Source organism: Mobula hypostoma, chromosome 2 (genome assembly GCF_963921235.1).
Source record: "Mobula hypostoma chromosome 2, sMobHyp1.1, whole genome shotgun sequence".
NCBI classification, from domain to species: domain Eukaryota; kingdom Metazoa; phylum Chordata; class Chondrichthyes; order Myliobatiformes; family Myliobatidae; genus Mobula; species Mobula hypostoma.
The window spans coordinates 224,218,977-224,245,149 of record NC_086098.1 but is presented as its reverse complement, the minus strand read 5'-3'; the positions used below and the strand labels follow the sequence as shown (position 1 = coordinate 224,245,149).

The 26,173-nt window shown below is 43.1% G+C and overlaps 1 protein-coding gene across 1 annotated transcript in view; it reads left to right on the top strand.

Annotated features, from left to right (window-relative positions):
* The window catches only part of bmp7b (bone morphogenetic protein 7b), a 147,597-nt gene that overhangs the window by 90,902 nt on the left and 30,522 nt on the right, over positions 1-26,173 (top strand). Inside the window, exon 2 of the mRNA XM_063031658.1 lies at positions 15,710-15,902. Within this exon, the coding sequence (XP_062887728.1) occupies positions 15,710-15,902 (193 nt within the window). The remainder of the gene's footprint in view (positions 1-15,709; positions 15,903-26,173) is intronic.

Genomic DNA, 26,173 nt, shown 5'->3' with positions numbered 1-26,173 from the left:
GGGATTGAAAGGTTTGTCATATGAGGAGTGTTTGATGGCTCTGGGCCTGTATTCACTGGAATTCAGAAGAATGAGAGGAGACTAACTGAAATCTACAGAATGTTGAAAGGCCTTGATAGAATGGATGTGGAGAGGATGTTTCCTATAAATTAGACTATGAGGACACGCAGTCCTCGTTTATTGTCATTTAGTAATGCATGCATTAAGAAATGATACAATATTCCTCCGGTGTGATATCACAGAAACACAGGACAGACCAAGACTGAAAAACTAACAAAAACCACATAATTATAACATATAGTTACAACAGTGCAACAATACCATAACTTGATGTAGAACAGGTCATGGGCATAGTAAAAAAGTTCAAAGTCTCTCGGAAGTCCCACATCTCACGCAGACGGGAGAAGGGAGAAAACTCTACCTGCCATGCCCGACCACAGTCCGACTCTGAGTCATCCGAAAACTTCGAGCTCCGATCAGCCCTCCGACACCAAGTACCGAGCACCATCTCTGCCGAATGCTTCAATCCCAGCCTCGGTCGCCAGCAGCAGGCAAAGCCAAGGACTTTGGGGCCTTCCCTCCGGAGATTTTCGATCACACAGTAGCAGCGGCAGCGAACCGGGCATTTCAGAAATTTCTCCAGATGTTCCTCTGTGCCTTCTCACGTCTGTCTCCATCAAATCAGAATTGTGCATGGCATCCTACTTACAAATATGATATCATGGTGGGAAAGCCTAAGACTAGAGGACACAGCCCCATAATAGGGGGGTGTCCTTTTACAACGGAGATGAGGAGGAATTTCTTTAGCCAGAATGTGATGAATCTGTGGAATTTGTTGCCACTGGCAGCTGTGGAGGCCAAGTCCTTGGGTATATTTAAGGCAGAGGTTGAGGGGTTCTTGATTAGTTAGACCATGAAGGGTTACGGGGAGAAGGCAGGAGACTGGGGCAGTGAAGGAAATGGATTAGCCATGATGAAATGGCAGAGCAAGCTCGATAGGCCAAATTACCTAATTCTGCTCCTGTATGTTATGGTATTAATAGCAGATCCAGTATCACACACTCTCTTCTTGGGACTTCTAGGCTCTGATCAAGGAAACTTTCCCGAACATATTTGAAAAGTTCTATCCCATCTAGTCCTTTTACAGTATAGGAGTCCCAGCCAATATGGGAAAGTTAAAATCACCTACCATAATAAACTTATGTCTGTGATTTCTCTACAAATTTGATGCTCTGAATCCTGCGTACTATTGTGTGGTCTATAAATTAGTCCCATTAATGTGGTTATACATTTTTCATACCTCAGTTACACCCATGAATCCTCACTAGATGAGTTCTCCAGTCTGTCCTGACTGAGCACTCCCCTGACATTTTGCTCGACTAGTAACACCATCCTTCTCCCTTTAATTCCCTTCTGCTCGGTTGTGTCTAAAACAATGGAACAGCAGAATATTGAGTTTCCAGTCCTGCCCCTCCTGCAACCAAGTCTCACTAGTAGCTACAATATCACAATTCCATATATTGATCGATGCCCTGAGCTCATCTGCTTTTCCTATGACACTCCTTGCACTGAAACATACACAGCTCAGGACATTAGTCGCACCATGCTCAACCTTTTGATTCCTGACTTTGTCTGAGGTCGTAACAATATATGTCTCCACAACCGCTCCACTCTCTGTTCTGGCACTCCGATCCTACCTTTCTTGGAAGAGAGCCCAATGATCCGAAAATCAGATGTCCTCCCTCCTACAGCAACTCCTTAGCCACATGTTAAACTGTATGATCTTCCTTTTTCTGGCCTCACTAGCACGTGGCACAAGTAGCCGTCCTGAGCTTACGACCCTGGAGGTCCTGCCCTTTAACTTAGTACTTAACTCCCTGCACTGACTTGCAGAACTTGGTCACTCTTCCTACCTACAGTATGTCATTAGTACCTACATGGACCATGGACCACGATCTCTGGCTGCTCACCCTCCCTTTTAAGAATGCTGAGGATCCGATCCAAGATGTCCTGGATTTTGGCAGCCAGGAGACAACGTACCATCGGGGAATTTCTTTCTCGTCCACAGAGTCTCCTTTCTGTCCACTCAACCAACGAATCCCCTATCACCATAGTTCACCTCTTCTCCCCACTTCCCTTCCCAGTCACGGAGCCGGACTCAGTGCCAGGGACCTGACCCCCTGTGACTTTCCTCTGCTCCCACTCAATATTATCCAAAGTGGTTTACCTGTTGTTGAGGGGTTGACCACTGGTTACTCGGCACTCTTTAACCCCTTTCCCCTTCCTGACTCTCACTTGATTGATAGTTATAAAGATGTGTAAATTTGTTTCCATTCAGGTGGCCAGACCAAAACAATGCTTGCTAACTCCTTCCATTCGAAGCACGGACATACTGGCAGAGTTGCTTACCAACTGCAGAGACTACTAGTTTCCACTGTCCACCTACAGTCAAAGCCATCCCCAACACAACACCTAGTTTTTGTATTAAATGCTATTCTGTGATGCAGATCTGCCAAAATCCTTCGGCACAACTGGAATATCAAGTGGCAGACGACCTCTTGCTGACTGAGACCGAAATCATTCTCATGCTCTGTGAGAATAGACTTGGGCTATGATGGGGTTTGACTTGGTATAGTGGGTGCAATAGAAGGGAGTGAAGTTTATCAATGCTGTGTACTCCCATACATTTGTTTGCTCAGAATTCCAGGCAGTGTGTCAGAGATATTTTGGAAACAACTGAATTGTGATTAGTGCATCACTTTACAGCACCAGTGAGCACCAACTGGGGTTCAATTCCTGTCACTGCCTCTAAGAAGCTTGTCCACTCTCTTTGTGACCGCTTGTGTTTCCTCCAGATGCTCTGGTTTTTTTCCACGTTCCAAAAGATGTATGGTAACTTGTGGGCATACTATGTTAGCACTGGAAGCATGGCAACACTTTTGGGCTGCCCAGTACAACCCTCTAAGACCTGATTTGATGGAAATGCTGCATTTCATTGTATATTGTGAATTACATGTGACAAATAAAGCTAACCTCTTTAATCTTGAACTGGGAAATTTCCCCCAGAACAACTTTCATATTTTTCTTATTTTTTTTCTAACTTCTGGATTCTTCCAAATGGTGGACATGGAATCTCAGAAGGGCAATTTTTGGGCTATGGAACCACTCGTTTTTCTGTCAATTTTCCACAAAAAAAAAACAAAACAGTGACTTCATCAGTGAGCACAAGGGAAAGTTAAACAAGTTGATTCACATGCAGCTGGCATGGAATGTATAGGGCCTCTGCCTACCAAATGCAGTCAGGAGTTCAACAGATTGCCAGTATCTCCCTAGCAGTAAAGTTTGTGCTTGCAAATACAGCAGTTAGACACAATGTCTAACACCAGAGGGGCTGCATTTAAGTTGAGAGGGGTAAATTCAAAGGAGATATGCAGAACAGGCTTGTTTTTTGCAAGATGGTGGGTGTCTTGAATATGCTTCAAAACTGGTAGTGCTGGCAGATATGATAGAGGGTGTTCAAAAGGCTCTTAGATAGGGGCATGAATGTGCAGGACTTGGAAGGATATGGACATTGTGTAGGCAGAAAGCATTAGCTGTGCTGGGCATTTGATTACAAATTTAATTCGTTTGGCACAGCACCATGAGTGAAACTCCTGTTGCTCTGCTGGACGGTTTTATGATCTAACTGCAGTGGACACTGTTAAATTTTGTAACTCCAGAAACTAATCAAAATCGAAAGAAAGACATGGGAGCCCAGGGATGCTCACGTGCTTAGGTTTTCTTTATGAGGCGCTCACATGTGACGTGGTGGCACGATGACGTTGCCATCCACGTACAACTTACATATAATGCATAATAAATTATGTAAACAAATAAAGGATTCTTCATCAAACAATATAGTTTAAATATTACTCAAATATTACTGAAATATTCAATACACTACACTCTTCTCTGTTTAGCTATAAACTCCAACTCAACATAGAATACATTTCAACTCGAATATGTCACATATTGCTCTCCAGTCATCTATATATATCAATAGTCAAAATACTGCATACATATGTCTCATTCAAGCCTAAAGAGTTAATCATTGTGGGGAATTTCTTACTCTTGTGGGATAACGTCTTTCCTGATGGGGGATTGGGGGTGGTGTCACTCTGCTTGGCAGGTGAGACTTGTGGCTGTGAAACAATCCAAGGTTCGGAGGCCTCCTCAGTGGTTGACTCTCGGACCGCAGGAAGTGGTTCTGACAGCTCTGGATACCTTTCTTCTGGATATGTAGATCATAATGTTCAAAGTTCAAAGTGAATTGATTATCAAAGTACATACATGTCAACAACCCTGAGATTCATTTTTTGCAGGCATACTTAATAAATCTATATTACAATAATAACCATAACAGAATCAATGAAGGACCACACTAACTTGAGTATTCAACCAATTGCAAAAAACTGTACAAATACAAAAAGAAAGAAATAATAATAATAAATAAATTAGCAAAAACATAATGAGATGAAGAGTCCTTGAAAGTGAGCCCATAGGTTGTGGAAACGGTTCAGTGCTGGGGTGAGTCAAGTTGTCACAATGGCGGGGCATTGGGAGCAAGGGTGGACCCAAATGCAAGACACATCTTGTGAGGTTACTTAGATTTAGTTTATTGTTCGATACCAGGAGAGCAAGGCAGGAGCAGGAAATAGCGAACTGGACAAAGACTCAGGACTACGACCAGGCTGGGACCAAGGGTCTGGGCTAGGACTCGGAATCAGCTCCCAGAACTAGAGGAGACATGAAGAGGCTAGGGTATGGACTCCGAGCCCGAGACTGGGCAGGGACCCAGTACCTGAGTCTTGCCTTGGGCTCAGACCCCAGAACCAGGCAAGGACATGACATGGGCTAGGGAGAGGAGGAACATGGGAACACAAAGCCTCGGTCTCAGGAGAGCAGGTACATGGAACCATGGACACATACACAGAACACAGAGTCGGGGCCCCTCCTTGGGTACAGGACACAGGGCCGGGACTCATGACTCTCCGCGGGGCAACGGCAAGACCGTCTGACCTACCCCACGGAGGCGAGGACACGACAAGACAAGACATGACTCCCCGTGGGGCAACGGCAAGACGGCTTAACTTACCCCACAGAGGTGAGGACAGGACAAGACATGACTCCCCACGGGGCAACGGCAAGACGGTGGACTTACCCCACGGAGGCAAGGACAAGACAAGACAAGACCAACACGAAAGAACACCAGACAGTACCTATCTAGCTCCAGCAATGGAACTAGACCAAAGTGCAGGCGGGGGCTGCAGACGAGGGCTAGAGGCGAGAGGGGTACAGAAGGGATTGAGACAAGTGGGTAGGACAGGAATCACAGACCGCCAGGGCCAGGACTTGACTCCGAACTGGGAAGCCGCCAGGACCAGGACTTGACTTGGTACTTGAATGCCGCCAGGGCCAGGACTTGACTTGGAGCCTCCGGGTAGTGGTGAGCTCTCGACTTGGCCCGGGAACAATAGACAGCGGTTCTTGATTCTCTCTGGCGGGTTAAGTGACGGACCCACCTTGGTGAGGAACCTTTGCAGGCTCACTTTGGCGAGGTAACTGGACAGGGTTGCTCCGGTGAGGAGAGGCGAATTACCGGCACTCGCTTCGGCAGAGACTAGGCTAGCTCCGGCCAGATGACATCGGCACACCGTGCCTTTGATGACTTTGCAAACGCTCCTGCACCGAACAGCTGAAAGCCGGAGACTATAAACTACCGGTTCAGCCAAGCATTAATTGCCTCTAATCACCAAAGTCAAGGGACACGGGAAAACAGGGAATCAACGGTCCGGGTCGTAACATAAACAAGGTAAATTTAAAGGGACCCCGATCCGGACCGTGACACAAGTTGCGTGAAGTTATCCCCTCTGGTTCAAGAGCTTGATGTTTGAGGATAATAATTGTTTCCGAACCTGGAGGTGGGAGTCCTGAGGCTCCTGTACCTTCTTTCTGGCGGTAGCCTGGAGAAGAGAGCACGACCTGGGTGGTGGGGGTTCCTAATGTTGGATTCTGCTTTCCTGCGACAGTGCTCTGTGTAGATATGCTCAGTGGTGGAGATGGCTTTACCCGTGATGGACTGCCATATCCACTTCTTTTCCATCCAAGGGCACTGGTGTTTCCATACCAGACTGTGATGCAACCAGTCAATATACTGTTATAAAAGTTAGTCAGATGTCACGCCAAATCGGCACAAACTCCTACAGTAATGGAGGCACTGCCATGCTTTCTTTGTAATGGCACTTATGTGCTGGGTCGAGGACAGGCCCTCTGAAATGATAACACCAAGGAATTTAAAGATGCTGGCCCTCTCCACCTCTGATCTTCCAACGAGCTCTGACTCACGGACCTCTGGTTTCCTCCTCCTGAAGTCAATAATCAGCTCCTTGGTCTTGCTGATATTGAGTGAGAGGTTGTTGTTGGGGCACCACTCAGCCAGATTTTCAATCTCCTTCCTAAATGCTGATTCATTGCCACCTTTGATTCAGCCAATGACACGGGTGTTGTCAGCAAACTTGAATATGACATTGGGGTTGTGCTTAGCCACACAGTCATACTGTAAGTGTAAAGTGAGTAGAGCTGGGGGCTAAGCACAGAGTCCTGTGGTGCCCCTGCACTGATGGAGATTGTGGAGGAGATGTTGTTGCCAATCCGAACTGACTGGGGAAATTGAAGATCCAATTGCACAAGGTAGTATTGAGGCCAAGGGCTTGAAGCTTATTGAGTAGTTTTAAGGGAATGATAGCATTGAATGCTGAGCTGTAACAGATAAAGAACATCCTGATGTGGGTAACTCTGCAGTCCAGATGTTCCAGGGTTGAGTGAAGGACCAATGAGCTGGCATCTGCTGTGGACCTGTAAGCAAATTGACGTGGGTCCAATTCGCTCCTCAGGCAGGAATTGATGTATTTTATCACCAACCTCTCAAAACACTTCATCACAGTGGATGTAAGTGCTACTGGACAATAGTCATTGAGGCAGATTATCATGTTCTTCTTGTGCACTGGTATAATTTAAAACTATGAGTGGTGGGGTAGAGGTGAATCTCAACCAAAGGAAGTGTAAGGCACTCTTTCCCTCCGCTAGCCTGCAGGTCACCCTTGGACAAGGTGTAGCACCCATTTAGCCCCCCAGTCAGGGTCACATAAACCCATGGATGGTCATATGAGTAGCTGGTGCATGTCACAAGTCCTGGTTATGCGGCCACTAATGCCAGGCAGGCAATCTCTGAAGAGTATAGATAATGGCTGGGGTCTCTCATCTTGTAAAGACACTGCCCATAAGAAAGCAATGTCAAACCATTTCAATAGAAAAATTTGCCAAGAACACTCATAGTCAAAGACCATAATCATATAACCTGGCGTATAATGACGCTGATGATAATTGAAGCCTGCTTGAAGCAGGTGGGGGCTACCTCAGACTGCCACAGCAAGAGGTTAAATAGCTCAATGTACAATCCACTCAGTTGATTGGCACAGGTCTTTAGAACTTGGCCAGATACCCCGTATGGACAGGATGCATTTTGTGAGTTCATCTTCCTAATGTGTGCGTACAGTGTCTGACACCACTATTTCCTTTGCCTTACGGAAAGCCACCTCACATTATTTTGTCCATTGTTATTTCTTCCCAATCTGTAGTAATGAGTTCAAGGAGTGGAGCACGGTAGCCAGGTTAGGCAGGAACATGTTACAGTGATGGGCAAATCCTAAAAAAACTCTGACACGCTCTTTAGCCTCGGGGCATCAAGCACTACTTGAAGTTTCTCGGCACACTTATGTAATACTTGTGCATCAATGGTGTGACCACAGTATGTGATGCTTGTTTTAAAGAATTCACACTTGTCACATCATGTTCTGAGTCCATAATCTTCTAACCTTTTAACACTGTCTTGAGATTTTAGAGATATCCCTTGTCATCTTCAAGGGTAACAATGTCATCTTGGTAACACTGAGTGCCTGGGTAGCCTTGCGGCACCTGGTCCAAAACTTGCTGCCAGAGCGCAGGTGCAGATGCTACTCCAAAAGTAAGCCTATTTTGGCAATAAATTCCTTTGTGAGTGTGAGACTTTTGGCTCTTCTTCCATCTTCATCTGTGAGTAGGCCTCAGCTAAATCCACTTTACTGAAGTGTTTCCCCGCAAAAAGATTTGCAAAGATATTGTTTATGCTGGGCAGAGGGTATTGATCTACTTCCAGTACTAGGTTGATTGTGACCTTAAGATCACCACAGATCCTAACAGACCCATTCTACTTGGCTACTGGGACCACTGGTGTTGCCTATGGGCTCCACTCAACCTCGGAAGGAATTCCTTCAGCCTCCATGCGATCTAGCTCTCTGACTGCTTTATCACAGATGGTATAAGGAACTAGACAGACTGGAAAAATTGGGTGTCGCATTTTCATTTAACATTATTTGACATTTCATATGTTTAAGTTTTCCAATGCCATCCTTGAACACTGCTGTGACATCATCCAGTACCTTTCTTAATTCACTTTCAGTTGACTCCATTGCAGGGGATGTGATATGCCAATGGTGAATGGATCGCCGATCAAGTTGTAGTTGTCTCAGCCAATCATGGCTCCATAATGCTGGCCCTCCTGTTTTTATCACATACAAGCCCAATGTGGCTTGTTGGTTGTTGTATTTCACTGTTCCAAATGTCATTCCCACAGGAGTTATCTCTTCTTCAGTATAAATTCTTAGTTGGATATTTGCAGGCTTCAGTTCAGTTTCTTTGAAATGCCATTCAAACTCTTTTTATGGAATGACTGAGACAGCCAAGCCAGTGTCTAAATGCATTTTAATTAATTTGCCATTTTCTTCTTGTGTAAGCCATATCATTTATCTATTATTAGTTTTGACACTGTAAATCTCAAAAGCACCCTGTCCTGCGTCACTCTCATCATTATCAGATTTTTCATCAACCGCATACAGATTAGTGCTCTTTTTAAAACTATAACTCGACTTTCTATCTTCATCTCTTCCCTGTGCAGTCCATTTGTTTTTGTCTGCCCGATATGCCCTTGGTATGTGTCAACTTTTATTGCATTTTCTGCAGGTTTCACACTTAAACCTGCATTGGTCTGGTGTGTGTGAGTTTATCCCACAGCAGTAACACAATTTATTCAGCCAGACAGGTTTCTGTTTAGACGTTGAAATTTTGGTCACACTCATTGTCATACCTAACCTGCAGCTCAATTGCGTCTCTCTCTTCTGTTTCCTTTGATACAGCTATTTCAATTGTTCTTTTAAATGTAGGTTGTGTTTCATTTAGAAGCCGTTTTTGAATGCTTTTTAGTAAGATTCTATAAACTGAACAATTTCGTAGTACATCATTAAACCCATCACTGAACTGACAATCTCTTCAATTCAGCCACATGAGCTGAAATGGACTCACCTTCCTTTTCATTCTGTTTATGAAACCTAAAGCATTCTGCAATCAACAACGGTTTGATTCTAAATGTTCCTGCATTACATTCATGGTATCAGCAAAACTCATCGTGGCTGGTTTGGTTGGAGCAGTTAAAGTTCTAAGTACGCTTTTCCACCCAATGCACTCAGTAACACTGGCACTTGCTTTTCATTGGCTATTTCATTTGCTTCGAAATACTGCTCCATTTGTTCAGTATGCATCATCCAGTTATCTGTTGTACAATCAAATACGTCTGTTTTTCTGATGTAGCCAGCCATTTGTTTTTTGAAGTTTATTATTATTATCATCTGTTAATGAACCTGTGAATTTTGTCCATTTATTGCCTTTTTTAATAAACTAAAGCATTTCTCCCTCCCACTTCCAAAAAAATGTGCTGCACTTTTTTAAAATTCAAATGTTTGTCTGCGCTTCAACACGTACATAGTTGTGTCAGGTTTGGTTTAAAACTACCTCATTACCACTGTTATGTTTTGTAACTCTAGAAACTAATCAAAAGAAAAACAGAGGAGCCCAGGGATATTCATGCACTTATTTTTTCTTAGTGTGATGCTCACATATGATGTGGTGGCATGATGACGTATGCCATTCACATACTTCTTACATATAACACATATTGAATTATGTAAACATGCAAAGAATGCCTCATCAACAATATATTGCAATATTACTCAAAAATCATTGAAATATTAAATACATTTAAAGATGTCTTGTAGGGCATTATGCATCCCATTCCAATAGTCTTTGATAATGGGGCATTCCCAGAAAATATGATAATGGTTTGCATTTTGACTTCCACAATTTCTCCAGCAAGCAGCGGGGTTACTATCATAATGGGATTTCTGAGAGGGTGTAATAAAATATCTTATCCAGTTTTTCCACCCGAACTCCCTCCATTTCTGTGAACTGGTACACTTTCATTGATACCTCCATATTACTGTCCAGTCTTCCTCAGATATAATGATCCCTCCTTCTTTCTCCCATTTTGTTTTAATGTATGAAGTCGAATGTGTTTTAAGGTTTGACAAACCCTTATACACGCTTGAAATTGTTCTACTACTGTTGTCTGAATTATATGCTTTTCTAAAGACTATTGGAGTGGGATACATAATGCCTTTCAAAACATCTTTAAATGTGAAATACCCTTAGAGAGTAAGACCATATATTTTGGGCATATAACTTCAAGAATGGTTGAAAAGAGATAAATATGTAATGAATGTACTGCTGGTGGCTGGTAAAAAGACCCTTACCAGGAAATGGTTATCACAGGAGAGCCCAACTTTAAATGTATTGATGGAAATTACAATGGACATTTACAAAATGGAGAAGATAACAGCATCTGATAATCATAAGTTGGAACAATTTTATTTATACTGGAAAAAATGGTTTAAGTACAAAACCACCTCTTAGGCCTGATTTTATTCTCACAAATCAATGAATATGTTGTTTTAAAAAAAGACCACTCGCTACTTTGTACATAGTGTTCTTCTTTTAATTGTTCTTTCTTTCCTCTCCTTTCTGTAAGTGTATACCTCAGATAAATATTATGTGGAGATTTGCCACAAACATGACTATATGATATATATGTACAGTATCTGAAATACATCTTATGGAAAAAAAAGTAATATTAAATACACTACAGACACAGCTTGGGCAGCTCAATTTGCAAGGACCATTCATTCATAGAAACAAGTCGGAAACACATATGGCCACAACACCATATAAAGTACTTCAATAAATCAGCAATAAAATGCCAGCATGAGTACTAGTGACCTCGAAACTGCTGGAATGCCATGAAACCTAATCTGGTTCACTATTATCGATCAACAGAGAAAAATCTGCCATCCTTCGCTGGTCTAGCCTATATGTAACTCCTATTACATAAAGTGTAATAACTGCTACACTCCTCGTTCCCTCCAAGTTCAGAGGCAATTCAGTTGCTGATGGGAATTGTACAGTGAGGCATGAAGCTGCAAAGCCAACAGTTCATCCAGAATGAGGAAAGGGAGAAGAAGAAACATTGAGCATGGTGGTGGGATCTTATTGTGGGTATCGGAATCTGAGGACCCTCCACTCCTTTCTAAAGCAGAGGTCTAACCAGTCCCTCACCACCAACCACTCTCATTTACCTGATCACCTTGAAAACTATTTATTTCTTTCTACTTTCCCAAATCATAGCTTCCTGCAAGTGGTACACAGATTGATAGGGTGGTTAAGGAGGCATAAGGCATGCTTGCCTTTATTAGTGGAGGCAGTGAGTTCAAAAGTCAGAAAGTTATGTTACAACCTTACAAAACTCTAGTTAGTTAGCTTCTGGCATATTGCATACTGTTCCAGTCACCCCATTATAGAAAGAATGTCAAGGCTTTGGAGAGGGTGTAGAAAAGGTTTACCAGGATGCAGCCTGGATTAGAAAACATGTGCAATAATGAGAGTTTGGACAAACTTGGGTTGTTTTTTTCTGAAGCGGCAGAAGCTGAGGGAAGGTCTGATAGAGCTTTCTAAGATTATGAAAGGTATAGATCAAGTAGATGGACAGTATCTTTTATCCCCAGAGTTGAACTGTCTAATACCAAAAGACATACATAAGGTGAAAGGAGATAATTTCAGAGGAGAAGTAAGGGGTAAGCTTTTTTTTTTACGCAGAGTGTGGTGGGTGCCTGGAATGCATGGCCTGGGGTGACAGTAGAGGCAGAAACATTAGAGACTTTTAAGAAGTTTAGGTAGGCGCATGAATGAGAGGAAAATAGAAGGATACGGACATTGTGTAGGCAGAAAGGATTAGCTTAGTTGGCCATTTGATTACTAATTTAATTGGTTTGGCACAATATAGCGGGCTGAAAGGCCTGTTCCTGTATTGTACTGTTCGATGTTCTGTGGTCTATGTAAGTCATAAGACCATAAGATAAAGGAGCAGAAGTAGGCCATTTGATCCATCGAGTCTGCTCCGCCATTCAATCATGGGCTGATCCAATTCTTCCAGTCATTCCCATCCCCTGCTTTCACCCCATACCCTGTGATGCCCTGGCTAATCAAGGAAAATCATAGGTGTAACCATGGGAACTCACATGAACACAGGTTATGCCTGTCTCTTCCTGGGATTCACGGAACAGTTTTGTACTATCAGCAGAACTGCCTTGATCTCCACCCTTTCACTGACATTCCCTTTCTACCCTCCACGTATCTCCATCTCAACAGCCTAAAGGATGTCGGCTTTCTCATCTTCCCAGTTCTCAGGAAGGATTATCAGTGTGAAATGTGGCTTTCACAGCGAAGGTGGTGAAAAGTCCCATGGTACAATTTGAAAAACAGACGCACTTTTCCATTCTACTGGTTAACCCGCATCAACAAACAGATTTCTGGTCATGCCTCTAATGGCTGTTGGTGGGATCTTGCTGTGTGAAAACTGGCTGTCACACGTTTCCCATACCATAATTCTTCTTATGCTGTATTACAAAATGGTGAATATTCTTCAAACACACTTTATTAGCTGCAGAGTACATTAGGACTTCCTAAAGCTAAAATATAAGCACGCTTATCAATTTGTAATGTACTGGCAGGGTATTTTGCCATAAAGGAAAATGCAATAACATTAACATGATCCACACCAATCAGAAAAGGAATGATTCATAATTATAAACCTTCCAATGTTGTCGATCATAGAATAAGATATTTCACTGGAGCCAAGTTTACTGTCTGGTGGAACTTAACTTGGCATCTAGATAATTTTTTATTTTTCACCATTCATATTAATGATGTGCTCCACTTAAGGTGATGAAATACAGTAAAAGCTTTTGACACAATATTAAGATCTATTGACTGGAGAGTACAATTGAACAAGCGTAATCATTTCAGTCAACCTAATAAATTCTGATGACAACTCTGATCACATCAGCCAACATCAGCAAAATAATTACGAGGAAGATGATAAAAATTAAACCATCTTTGAAACAGCATTTCATTCTTTTCACAACATTGTGAGCAGTTCTATATTTCTAGTTCTGTAGAAACGAATACTGTACCGAAGTGTGTGATAAACACATTTCAGTGAAAAGAGAAAAGCACGAACAGTTATGGAGCATTACAGCACAGGAATAGGCCCTTTGGCCCATCTAGTCCATGCCAACTTGGTTTTCTGCCTAGTCGTATTTACCTACATTCAGACCATAACCTTCCATATCTCTCTCATCCATGTACCTATCCAAATTTCTCTTAACTGTTACAATTGAACCTGCATCTACCAGTTCTGCTAGCCCCTCATTCCACATTCGCACTACCCTCCAAGTGAAGATGTTCCACTCAGATTCTCCATAAATATTTCAGCTTTCCCCTAAACCTATGACTTCTAGCTCCAGTCTCACCTGGCCTGAGGGGCGAAAGCAAGCATGCATTCACCCTGTCTATACCCCTCATAATTTTATACACCTCTGTAAGGTACCCCCTCATTCCCCTGCACTCAGAGGAATAAGGTCCCAACCTATTCAACCTATCCTTGTAATTCAGATCTTTAAGTTCTGGAAACATCCATGTAAACTTTCTCTGCACTTTTTCAAGCTTCATAAAAGCTTTCCTGTAGGTAGGTGCCCAGAACTGCACACAATACTCCATATTTGGCCTCAGTAATGTCTTATACAACTTCAACATATCCTACCTCCTGTTCATCAGTCCACTGCAGTCCATTCTATCCAGTCAAATCTCCTTAAAGAGGCATACGTATTCTCTTATCCCTACCTGACTTCAAGTACCTTCAGAGTAGGTATTATTCCACATGTTCCCTGTTTGATATTAGTCTACTGACTTTTAGAAATTGCTGTTGTTCTCTCCCTTCCATAAGACTTCAGCAATACATTTATTAAAAAATTAGGTTCCTTTTTTCTGTGAAGATATGGCCAATATTGTACTTGATTGAAAAGGTCTTTCATTCTGAATCTTATTTATATCTGCAAACCTTAAAACCAATGTAAGTTAATAGTGAACAGATTTAAACACATAGATGCCAGCTGGCTCCAAGTTCACTCCAAAATCACTCTCTCTACTGGTCTCATTCCAGGTTACTTCTCTGTCTTCAAGCACATCTGTTCAATTTCATTTCATACTGCAGGCTGCATACATGAGGCTGGGCTGAAGAACTGCTGGTGATACAAGTCATACAGTAAGACTACTGAGGTATTCTCAGTGATCTTGAGATGAAATAAAGTATTCAGTTAAATTTTAATTCATAGTGACAAATTCCAGTTACATTTTTCCAGAACTGATAGACTCCTAGCCTCCTGTATGCCTGGACTTTAAAGAAGTGAATGTCTTTTTTAAAATTTTTTATAATCTATTGTGTATAAACTGCACAAGCAATCTATCCAGACAAGGAATTTGGGTGGAGGGAGTAAACATCAAGTCTCTCACTTCCAGAAAAAGAACAAAGAAGTTGTGGTCACCTTATACTAAAAGCTAGCTCACTACAGAGGTAAAAGCACATTCCAGTGATAAGAGGAAACCTATTACATAGTCAAGTGTAGTAGCATGGCACAGGCTGCCGAGAAACTTCTAGGAAATCAGCTATACTACAGTTATTGAAAATTCACTGAACAATTACCCACATACAGTTGTAGGTAATTATATAAAATTATAAACAAGCATACGAAAGTTAAACTACAAGGAACACACAAGAAAAAGCAATAATTCTACACCCTAATCTAGCAGTTCTTATGACCTAACTCACACCCATTCACCTCTTACTCCCCAGTATCACTGACTACGTTTAAGCGTCAACTCAACTCCAAGATTCATAACACTTTGAATCCCTTTATCTGGAGCCTGATAGTACCTGATATCATATTACCCAAGTTATTGGTCCAGAAATAGTCACTGTGCTATCTCACCATTAACTCCAGTTTGGATCTTGGCCAAAAAGAATAAATTTTCTGTTTAGATCTTGTCAATGTTCGTCAGCAATCTAATTGCCCTAATTTACTCTTATGCAGCACCTGCAGTATTTTAGAAAAAGTCTCTGAATATATGCCGGAATCTGAATAAACTTCTCCTTTGAGGTAAAACAAAAATGAAAATTTCTTCAGCTCTGATCATAAATAGTTAAAAAAAAAACATTCAATACAAAACTTGGTCACACTATGTGAAAATTGAATGGATACAAATCCTTTTTAAATGTATTTGATTCTCTGTAATGAAGGTTTACAGCTGGTATTAATCTGTCCGCTGAATATCTTCCTATGCTTCCTGTTTCTAGTGGAGTACGACATGGAAGTTTTCCACCAGCGACGACATCACAGAGAGTTTAAGTTTGATCTCGCGAAAATCCCGGAAGGGGAGGCTGTGACTGCAGCAGAGTTCCGAATCTACAAAGACTACACCAGAGAGCAATTTGAAAATGAAACCTTCCTGATTACCATTTACCAGGTGCTGGAGGATCACATGGAAAGGTGAGTGAAGGGGAAAGGTCAGCAGCAAGGCAAGAGAAGCTCACAACACATTTCACTTCCAACTGTGAACTTTGAACAAAAAGCTCAGAGCTAAATGTCACCACAAGGTGCATTTCTGTTGCCTGCTCTCTGTTGGGGAACAGCACTAGCACAATGCTCAGTTCTGGTTGTCATAATGCAAAGGAGGCCTCTTTGTTGCACTTGGTACTGCCAGTATGGCCTCCAGCTCATCAGTGAGCAAACTATGTGACTGTTCCTCCAGACACCCATGCTCTGCCTGTGGGGACCATCTGGAGCTCCCAATCGCCACCATTTTAATTCTCCTCCTCATTCCCACACCAGCCCGTCTGACCTCAGCGGGCTCCACTCCCAAACAGCACCTTAGATTCCACGTGGGTAGTCTGCAACTCAACGGCATGAATACTGACGTCCAGTTTCCAGTGATCTGTTCCTCCTCTTTTCCTTTTCTCTCTCCTCCTGATTGACTCCATTCCTCCTACACTTACCCTAGCCCTCATCACAGTTTCTTTCCCCTCCTCCACTCACTCTACCTGCCCATCCCCCACACGCTCCTGCCATTGGTCCTTCCCCCACCCCCACCCCCTCCTTCCGGCTCCCATCTGCCCTCGTCACACCCTCCTTTTAATCCATGCTCCACCTTCCAACGTCCATCGCCTCCCAGCTTCTACCTCCACTTCAACTTGCCACTCCCCTACCTACCAAATGAAGCTCAGGTAGACTGGCCCAAACTCTGATTTCAATGACTAACCCATAGCGCCAACAGACACACACACACACACACACACACACACACACACACACACACACACACACACACAACAGAACAATTACAGGAATGTCACAGGTACAAAACCAATGTGCACCACTCCTTAGAAGCCTGTGCTTCCTCAGGGAGCTCTGCCACCCACTTCCATCACTGTAGCACACATTCATTCCTTGCCAATTCTTTCACAGAGCTGAAAATGTTCTAGCCGCACTGTGGTGACCCTTTTAAAAGTTACTTCCTGAGATCACAGACATGCTATCAACATGGGACGTTCAGTTCCGAAGTGGATGGAATGGCTCTTTGACCATGTGCTCATGCAGACTCACGACCACAGCACCTCTCTCACTGCTCCCCTCTGCTACCTTCCAGCTCTTTGATCTAGATAGAGTGTAAAATTTGTCACCATGCGTCATAGAGGATAGAACCATACAGCACAAAAAGAGGACATTTCCCCCCTACCCACCCAAATGTATCTATTATAACCCAATTTATCTGCTATGGGCCCACAGTTTTCAACGCCTTGGCCATTCAAGCACTGTAGAGATGTTTCTTAAAAGTCATGCTGTTTCCACCACCACTGCAGGCAGCATATTCCACCATCTGTGTAAAAATTCCCCTCCCCAAACCCCTTTAAATCTTATGCCCCACATTAAACATATGATTTACTATGAGAAAATTATTTTTATTATCTATTCTATCCACCCCTGTCAGCTTTATATCTCCAAGGAAAGCAAACCCAGACTACTGACTCTCTCCTTATAACTGTAAACCTTGGAAAATCTCCTCTGCTCTCTTGCCAATGCAATCACACTCTTCTCACAGTGTGCCAATGAGAACTACACACAATACTCCTGGTGAGGTGTTTTTAAAGCTGTAATGAAACAGTCCAGCTCCTACCTTCAACTTTGCTGAAACAACGAGCATACTGTATCTGTGTATAAAGGACAGCTCGATCCCAGTTTGGTCCGGTGTTCTTGAACTTTGTTTGATAGTGGTTTGTGTCCAGAAGTGTGGGAGATTTTTAAAAGCATTTAACAGCAGGAAAAGCTGGATATTTTTTGAGCAGAATTTCATAAGACCATGAGACATCGGAGCAGATGAGGCTATTTGGCCCATTGCGTCTGCTCTGCCACTTGATCATGGCTGATTTATTTTCCCTCTCAGCCCCATTCGCCCACCGTCTCCCCGTAATCTTTCCAAGTGGCCAATAGTTATAACATTATGAAACATATGCATCATCTTTCTCTGCGCTAGGCAACTGATAAGAGGCGGAGGCCCATCACAGAGGCTGAACCCACGGCCTGCTGTTATTCAGTGGCATTTTCCAGTGAACGCTCGGATCACCGCTTGTTTCTTCCAGCCTGAGTGATTAGGCTGTACATATTCCACTGTAATTACACTGCTGCAAACATATAGGACAGTGGACCTTCAATGTTACCTTAGTCTCCTTTGGGAGAAAAGCAAGTCAGGCATGGGATAGTGAAAGCTCAGGTAACCTTAATTCAGTTTCTATTTGCAGGATTATTGGCAAGTTCAGCATTTACTGGTGCAGTTAAGTGGTTTAGTTGGATTTCAATGAAACAGTGCTTTTATCATCAGTCTGAACTTCCTTATTACTTAATAATACTAACATTTTATTTTCAGGCATTGTCACATAAAATGAAAACATAATGCCACCCAGTACAAAATTTGGAGACTTTAATCAAGGCCAATCTAACTTGCTTCCACCATCTCCCCACCCATAATAGAATGACAGAATGAAGGCTGTAAAAGTACCTGCAGAAGCCTTCGGCCTACATCACTGCAAAGGATTATCACAACAAAAACGGGGCTGAGGATTCCGCTGTTGTAATAAACTTCAACGTAAAGCTCATTTTGATGCCGAATGGGAAGAACGGAGGCTGGTTTTGTTCTTTAGTGTGGTATTTCCTCCAGTTATTTAATTTTTGTGTGGGTCTGGGAGGCCTAGCTGAGGCATTGCTTGAGGCAGAGTCGGCCACAATGCTCCTATGGGTCTTTATATCTTCTTAAATGTCTAGGAGGCAATTACAACAAGTTAAGGCCATATAAAAATTAAAAACAAATATAAAATCTTTGAACTTTAAGAAATTAAAAAGTACTTAAAAGTAGAGAGTAACACAGGCAAAAATGCTGCAGGAACTCAGAAGGTCAGGCAGCATCTGTGGAAGGGAATAAACAGTCATTGCTTCGGGCCGTGACCCTTCATTAGGACTGGAAAGGGAAGGAAGAACTTACAATAAGAAGGTAGGGGGAGGTTAAAGAGTATAAGCTGGAAGCTGACAGATGAAGCCAGGTGAGGGGAGGGGTACGAAATGAGAAACTGCGAGGTCATGGGTGGAAAAGAAGGTGACAGCAGAAGGAGAAGCAACTGGCAGGAGAGGAGAATGGACCTAAAAATAGGATTTCAAAAGAGTGCACTCTTTGGTTCCCTGAACATGTAATCCTCACATCAGTCCCTTCTGTGCCTCAGGTCTGTGCTCTGGAAAAGGGGGACCAAGTGGAGAAAAGTTCAAATGCTGCAGTTAGGTTGCAATACGTACCGTAAATCAGGCACCGCGGCCGTCTTGACAGAGGCTGACACAAGCAAGTTCCAGGCGACCGTGATCTTCACCTCTGCAGCAACGTTGTCCAAGGACCTGTGTGGCTGCAGTGGCGCATGGAAATTGGTTAACGGGGACGTAGAAATTTTTAACCATTAGGAAAATAGAGGGCTGTGCGGTAAGGTAATTCCAGGCAGATTCTAGAGTAAGGTACATGTTTGGCACAAAATTGTGGGCCGAAGGGCCTGTAATGTGCTGTAGATTTCTATGATTCTGTGATTAGCTGCATTATTCCTTAGAGGCTGAGGTTCAGAGCATGATACAGTATGGTTTCTCCCTCTGGAGATAGGGACTCTGGCCTCTTCCCTTCCTCGTGGTCCTTAGGGATGTTGGTCATGTATTTGAGTAGTATGCCCAATGTATCCACTATGGAAGCGACAGAGGCATGCAGTTAATGAAGTTCATCTCAAACAGCTTGAAAGCAGGTTCTTGAATTGTGAGAACTCTGTGATTTGCAAAGAATGAATTACATTCTTGTGATTTAAGCCTAAACTACTGAAATTCAAACAAGAATATGGAAATATACTATTCAATTTCAAAGCTTTTATCTTTAATTGCAGACTCACAGGTCTTTAGGTAAATTGTCCATAATTTCTTGTTTTCCCTCTCGTGTTACTTAAACTATAAAGTGACAAGAACATTTCCTCAATCTGAATGAATGGTTCTCATATCAGTAGAGCTTTGCAACATTATAATTCAGGAATATTATCCTTCAGTACTATCACCTTTTTTCCTGTAAACACTGGAATGGATCCTGGATATTTGGGAATCTTTAGTGCTGTTATTTTCTTCTTTTAATATCTAACTTTATTCACCACGCATATCTACATGTATTAGGCGTGCCATGCAACAAAAAACTATCAAAATTTTTTAAATAAACTTGGAGGTTAAAGTACGGATATGGAATGTGCATAAATAAATAAGTTCCCCCATCTATTTACAATGTAAACAGCATTATAAAAAGTGGTGTGAAGTGTTCACTGTGCAATACAGCGGCTTAGATAATAGATAGAGGGGGTGGGGTGGCCAGCTAGAATGGTTGATCAGATTAACTGCCTTTTCTGTTATTTTGCTTAACTTCAGTGAGTTTCCATGGCTAATTCAAAGTTACAGATTTTGAGATGGCTGTATGTTTTGAATGCTTTCATGTTAAGCCATCCATAGTTATTAGCACTGTTGCTATTCCTTATTCCTGCCACTCAAATTGAACTGTCTCACACTGTATCTTTACAACGTCTTATGGACTGACACTGATTCTATTTTTAAGGATTCCTCCAAGTCATCCCAGGTGAGGCAGCACTTCACCCTTGAGTCTGTCAGTGTCGTTATTACAACCTCCTCTACACATCTGGGACCTGACGCAGATTAGGGGATCGCTTCGTCAAGCTCTTTCACTCCATCCGGTGCAACAGCCAGGATCTCCTAGCGACCACCCATTTCAGTTCCACTTCCCATTCCCACACCGCCATGCCTGTTCACGGCCTCCCTTACTGCTACAATGAGACCAGATGCAGGTTGGAGACCAACACCTCATATTCTGTCTTGGTAGGCCCCAACCTGATGCCATGAAAACTAATTTCTCTAACTTCTGGTAACCACTTCCCTCTGTTTTCCCTCACCTTCTGTTGTCTCCCACCCTCACAACCTGCACATGACCTCCGATTCCCCACCTCCTTTCCTTTATTCCAGGGTCTTTGGTAGCACACCAGATCTCCTCACACTCCTAAGGAAGTATAGCTGCTGGATTGCCTTCTCAGTGATAGCTCCAATATCTTAAACCCGGGATGGATCCTCTGAAATATCGATGCTCAGGAACTTGAAGCTGCTCACCCTCTCCCCCACTGACATCTCAATGAAGAGTGGTGAGTGCTCTCCTGACTTCCCCTTCCTGAAGGCCACAGTCAATTCCTCAGTCTTGCTGACATTGAGTGCAAGGTTGTTGTCGCAAGAAAACCCTGCCAGCCATCCTATCAAACTCCTGTACGTCTCCTCGGCACTGGCGGCAGACTGCTTTATTTCAGCTCTTGGTCAGAAGGACTGCCCCTCTGAACTGGACTGAAATGAGATGAAATTAATGAGGAATGTGAGATTGAGACTCAACTCCCAAAGGAAATTGTGTGCACAAACTCCTGGAGAGACAATGGAATCCCGTTAGCTCCAGGTGCCAGGGAATCTCAAAGCCATGGTTGACAGTCTGCATGGTGAGACACAAACATCTGGATTGGGATAAGATGAGTGTTGACGGAACAAGTAACTCTTGATCCTCCTTGATTTTATTGCTTGTAATATAAATTAGGCAGCCTTCAAACTGTATAGTCAAGGTTTGAATTATGTTGGAGTTGATTTCTTTAATTCTTTAAATAAAAAACAGATACAGATGACAGTGATTATGGCAAATACTGTTATGGTATTTGCCATATTGTTTTAATAATGCTTCACCTCAATTACGTTTCAAACTGACGTTAAATACTGAAGATTTGGCAGAAAGCTTTCCTATAGCCACGAAAATGAACAACACTTTGTTTTACTCAAAAAGCATTTCCATACGCTTATGCTTTAAAGATATATAATTATTATTAAAATGGGGATAAATGCACTGTGCTGGCACTTTGGGAATGCTTTTCATTAACTTTAAATGAACAAATTCTACTAAGCAACCACTACATGGCTACATTTGTAGTTTATCTTCAAAGGGCATAAAAAGCTTTTTCTTAAGTTTTGAAATTGATCTATAGTAATAAAGAATGGTTTCAAGATCTAATCAACACGGCATCCACTGGGTATATCTGAGATACTTGATGTAAAACAGGAACATGTCCATAAGACCATAAGACATAGGAACAGAATTAGTCCTTTTGGCCCATCAAGTCTGCGCATGATTTTTTCACGGCTGATCCAATTTTGCTCTTAGCCCCAATTTCCTGCCTTCTCCCTGTATCCCTTCTGCCCTGACTAATTAAGAATCTATCAACCTCTGCCTTAAATATACCAAATGACTTGGCCTCCACAGCTGCCTGTGGCAATGAATTCCACAGAATCCCCACCCTCTGGCTGAAGAAATTCCCCCTCATCACCATTTTAAAGGGACACCCCTCTATTCTGAGGTTGTGTCCTCTGGTCTTAGACTCTCCCACCAAAAGAAACATTCTCTCCACATCCACTCTATCAAGGCCTATGACCATTTGATGGGTTTCAATTCAATTCAATTCTGAATTCCAGTGAATACAGGCCCAGAGCATTCAAACACTCATCATATGCCAAGCCGTTCAATCCTGGAATCATTTTCATGAAACTCCTTTGAACCCTCCCCAGTTTCAGCACATCCTTTCTAAGATAAGGGGCCCAAAACTGCTCATTATACTCCAAGAGGAGACCTCATCAGTGCTTTACAAAGTCTCAACTTTACATCCTTGCTTTTATATTCTAGTGTTCTTGAAATGAATGCTAACATTGCAATTGCCTTCTTCACTACAGACTTAACCGCAGATTAACCTTTAGGAAATCCTGCACAAGGACTCCCAAGTCCCTTTGCACCTCAGTTTTTTGTATTTTCTCTCCACTTAGAAAATAGTCAACACTTTCATTTCTTCTACCAAAGTGCATGATCTAACATTTCCTTACACTGTATTCCATTTGCCATTTCTGTGACCATTCTCCTAATCTGTTTCAAAGATTCAAAGTATGTTTAATTCAAGAGAAATATATACAATATACATCCTGAAATTCTTTTTCTTTGCAAACGTCCACGAAAACAGAGGAGTGCCCCAAAGAATGAATGACAGTTAAAAGTTAGAACTCCAAAGCCCCACCCCAACTCCCCCCTCCCACGCACAAGCAGCAGCAAAGCAAAGATCCCCCCTCCCCCATCAGCAAAAAAAGTACTGGCGCCCCCCCACCAAGCACTCTAGCGTACAGCAAACCATCAATAAAGACATACACAAAATGTTGGTGGATGCAGCAGGCCAGGCAGCATCTATAGGAAGATGTACAGGCAATGTTTCGGGTCGAGTCAGGACTAACTGAAGGAAGAGCTAGTAAGAGATTTGAAAGTGGGAGGGGGAGGGGGAGATCTGAAATGATAGGAGAAAACAGGAGGGGGAGGGATGGAGCTAAGAGCTGGAAAGTTGATTGGCAAAAGGGATACGAGGCTGGAGAAGGAAGAGGATCATGGGATGGGAGGCCTAGGGAGAGAGAAAGGGGGAGGGGAGCACCAGAGGAAGATATAGTGAGAGGGACAGAGGGAGAAAAAAGAGAGAAAAAGAAAAGGGAAAATAAATAAATAGATAGATAGATAGATAGATAGATAGATAGATAGATAGATAGATAGATAGATAAATAGATAGATAGATAGATAGATAGATAGATAAGTAAATAAATAAATAAGGGATGGGGTAAGAAGGGGAGGAGGGGCATTAACAGAAGTTAGAGAAGTCAATGTTCATGCCACACACATCAAAGTTGCTGGTGAACACAGCAGGCCAGGCAGCATCTCTAGGAAGAGGTACAGTCGCCGTTTCAGGCCGAGACCCTTTGTCAGGACTAACTGAAGGAAGAGTTAGTAAGAGATTTGAAATTAGGAGGGGGAGGGGGAGATCTGAAACGATAGGAGAAGACAGGAGGGGGAGGGATGGAGCCAAGAGCTAGACAGGTGATAGGCAAAAGGGATACGAGAGGATCATGGGACAGGAGGTCTGGGAAGAAAGACAAGGGTGGAGGCCGGAACCCAGAGGATGGGCAAGGGGTATATTCAGAGGGACAGAGGGAGAAAAAGGAGAGTGAGAGAAAGAATGTGTGTATAAAAGTAAGTAACAGATGGGGTACGAGGGGGAGGTGGGGCATTAGTGCAAGTTAGAGAAGTCGATGTTCATGCCATCAGGTTGGAGGCTACCCAGACGGAATATAAGGTGCTGTTCCTCCAACCTGAGTGTGGCTTCATCTTTACAGTAGAGGAAGCCATGGATGGACATATTGGAGTGGGAATGGGACATGGAATTAAAATGTGCGGCCACTGAGAGATCCTGCTTTCTCTGGCGGACAGAGCGTAGGTGTTCAGTGAAACGGTCTGCATTGGGTCTCGCCAACATATAGAAGGCCGCACTGGGAGCACCGGACACAGTATATCACCCCAGCAGACTCACAGGTGAAGTGTCGCCTCACCTGGAAGGACTGTCTGGGGCCCTGAATGGTAGTAAGGGAGGAAGTGTAAGGGCATGTGTAGCACTTGTTCCGCTTACAAGGATAAGTGCCGGGAGGGAGGTCGGTGGGAAGGGATGGGGGGGGGGAACGAATGGACAAGGGAGTCACGTAGGGAGCAATCCCTGCAGAAAGCAGAAAGGGGGGTAAGGAAAGGTGTGCTTAGTGATAAAGACACAGACTTGCAGTACCCCAAAGACTACTCGCTCACCTGTAATTTGACATAGCACAGGCTCTCTCCCTAATAAGGGAAAAAGAGATGTTCCCGTTTCACAGCAAGAGGGGAGACATAACAAACAACTCGCTGATTTACGATATTAAAAGTCTGTTGCGTCGCTTTTTCCAAGCTCTGTGTCCAAAGAACTCGGGTCTCTGGGCACACGGCCAGCAGCCAGCTTGTTGCTATTGATCTTCCGTGTACTCCCAGGACACACCAGTTTCCTGCGGAGGCATCGACCTCAAGTCTGCCCGCCTCCAGAGCCACAAAATCCCGAAACACTGAAGGCATGCTAGTCTCCTAGGCCACATCCTTATTATATTGAATAGCAGCCAGTTGTGAGACCCTGCGAGCGGGTCCCATTCCCGCAAAGAACTGAAGTCAGCATGTAACTCCAGGTCAGGGTCTTCAAAAGAACCCTGAAAGGGAAAAATAGAGATATTAAAGATAGAAATAGAGCTGGCTCCAAAGATGTAAGCGAAGGAGTCGCCGTTAGGCGCCATTGTCCTTCTAAGATCTGTCCACCCTCCCCTTTTACAACGCAGTGGAGCCGGCTTGAAACAACCCCGACCCTTGCACCTGAGAGGCAATATACCATCTGGGTGTCTCTATTGTGCCCCTAATTTCGTCTCTGTTCCCCCGACTATGGAATCTCCTATCAGTCCTCTTCACCTCTCTGCTCTTCTGAGCCACAGCCAGGGGCGTATCGATGGAAAATAGCACCTATGGCAAGCACTGAAATTGTGTCCCTGTCCAAACATCTGACACCCATTGCTTAGAAAACTTGACCATAATATCAGCTCAGAAATACAAGTCAAGCTCGTTAATCTTTTACTTAACAAATTATGGCACTACATGGAAATTACAACTGCACCTTCCTTGCTTTCACTGATGCAAATTGGTCTATGATGTGATCAAAGTCGGTTTTTTCAGTTTCTTCTCTTTCTACACTCAGCAGAGCAAGATCACAGAGTCTGCCTTGACCCATGGAGGCTCTCAAATACGAAGTATTAGTTTTAACTTGCTGAATGATCTCTCACAGCTGGTGTTGGAAACTGCGATGGTTAGCATTATCTGAATAGCAATGCGAAGATTAGGGAAGACGCTCTCATCTCCATACTGAACAATAAATTCAAGAAACTCTTCAGGTCTTGATATTTTCATGTTGAACCGCCTTGATAGCAACATTCTGCAATCCAAAATTTCTTCATATAGCTGCTGTCCATCAACATCAGAGCTGTACAATTCGCCCAAATTTTCGCACCACTTCTTTAGGTCGTTATTGTTGGTGCCGTAACACAGTCCCTCAATATCGAGAAGGAACCCAACCTGGCGTCAGTGTCGTGCAAACGAGCAAACCTTTCGTCCATTTCTCTGTGAAGACAGTCAAGTGTTCCCTTCATGACTCTTTCCATTTCCTCCTTAGCTGTTAACCCAACGTCTCTCGAGTTCT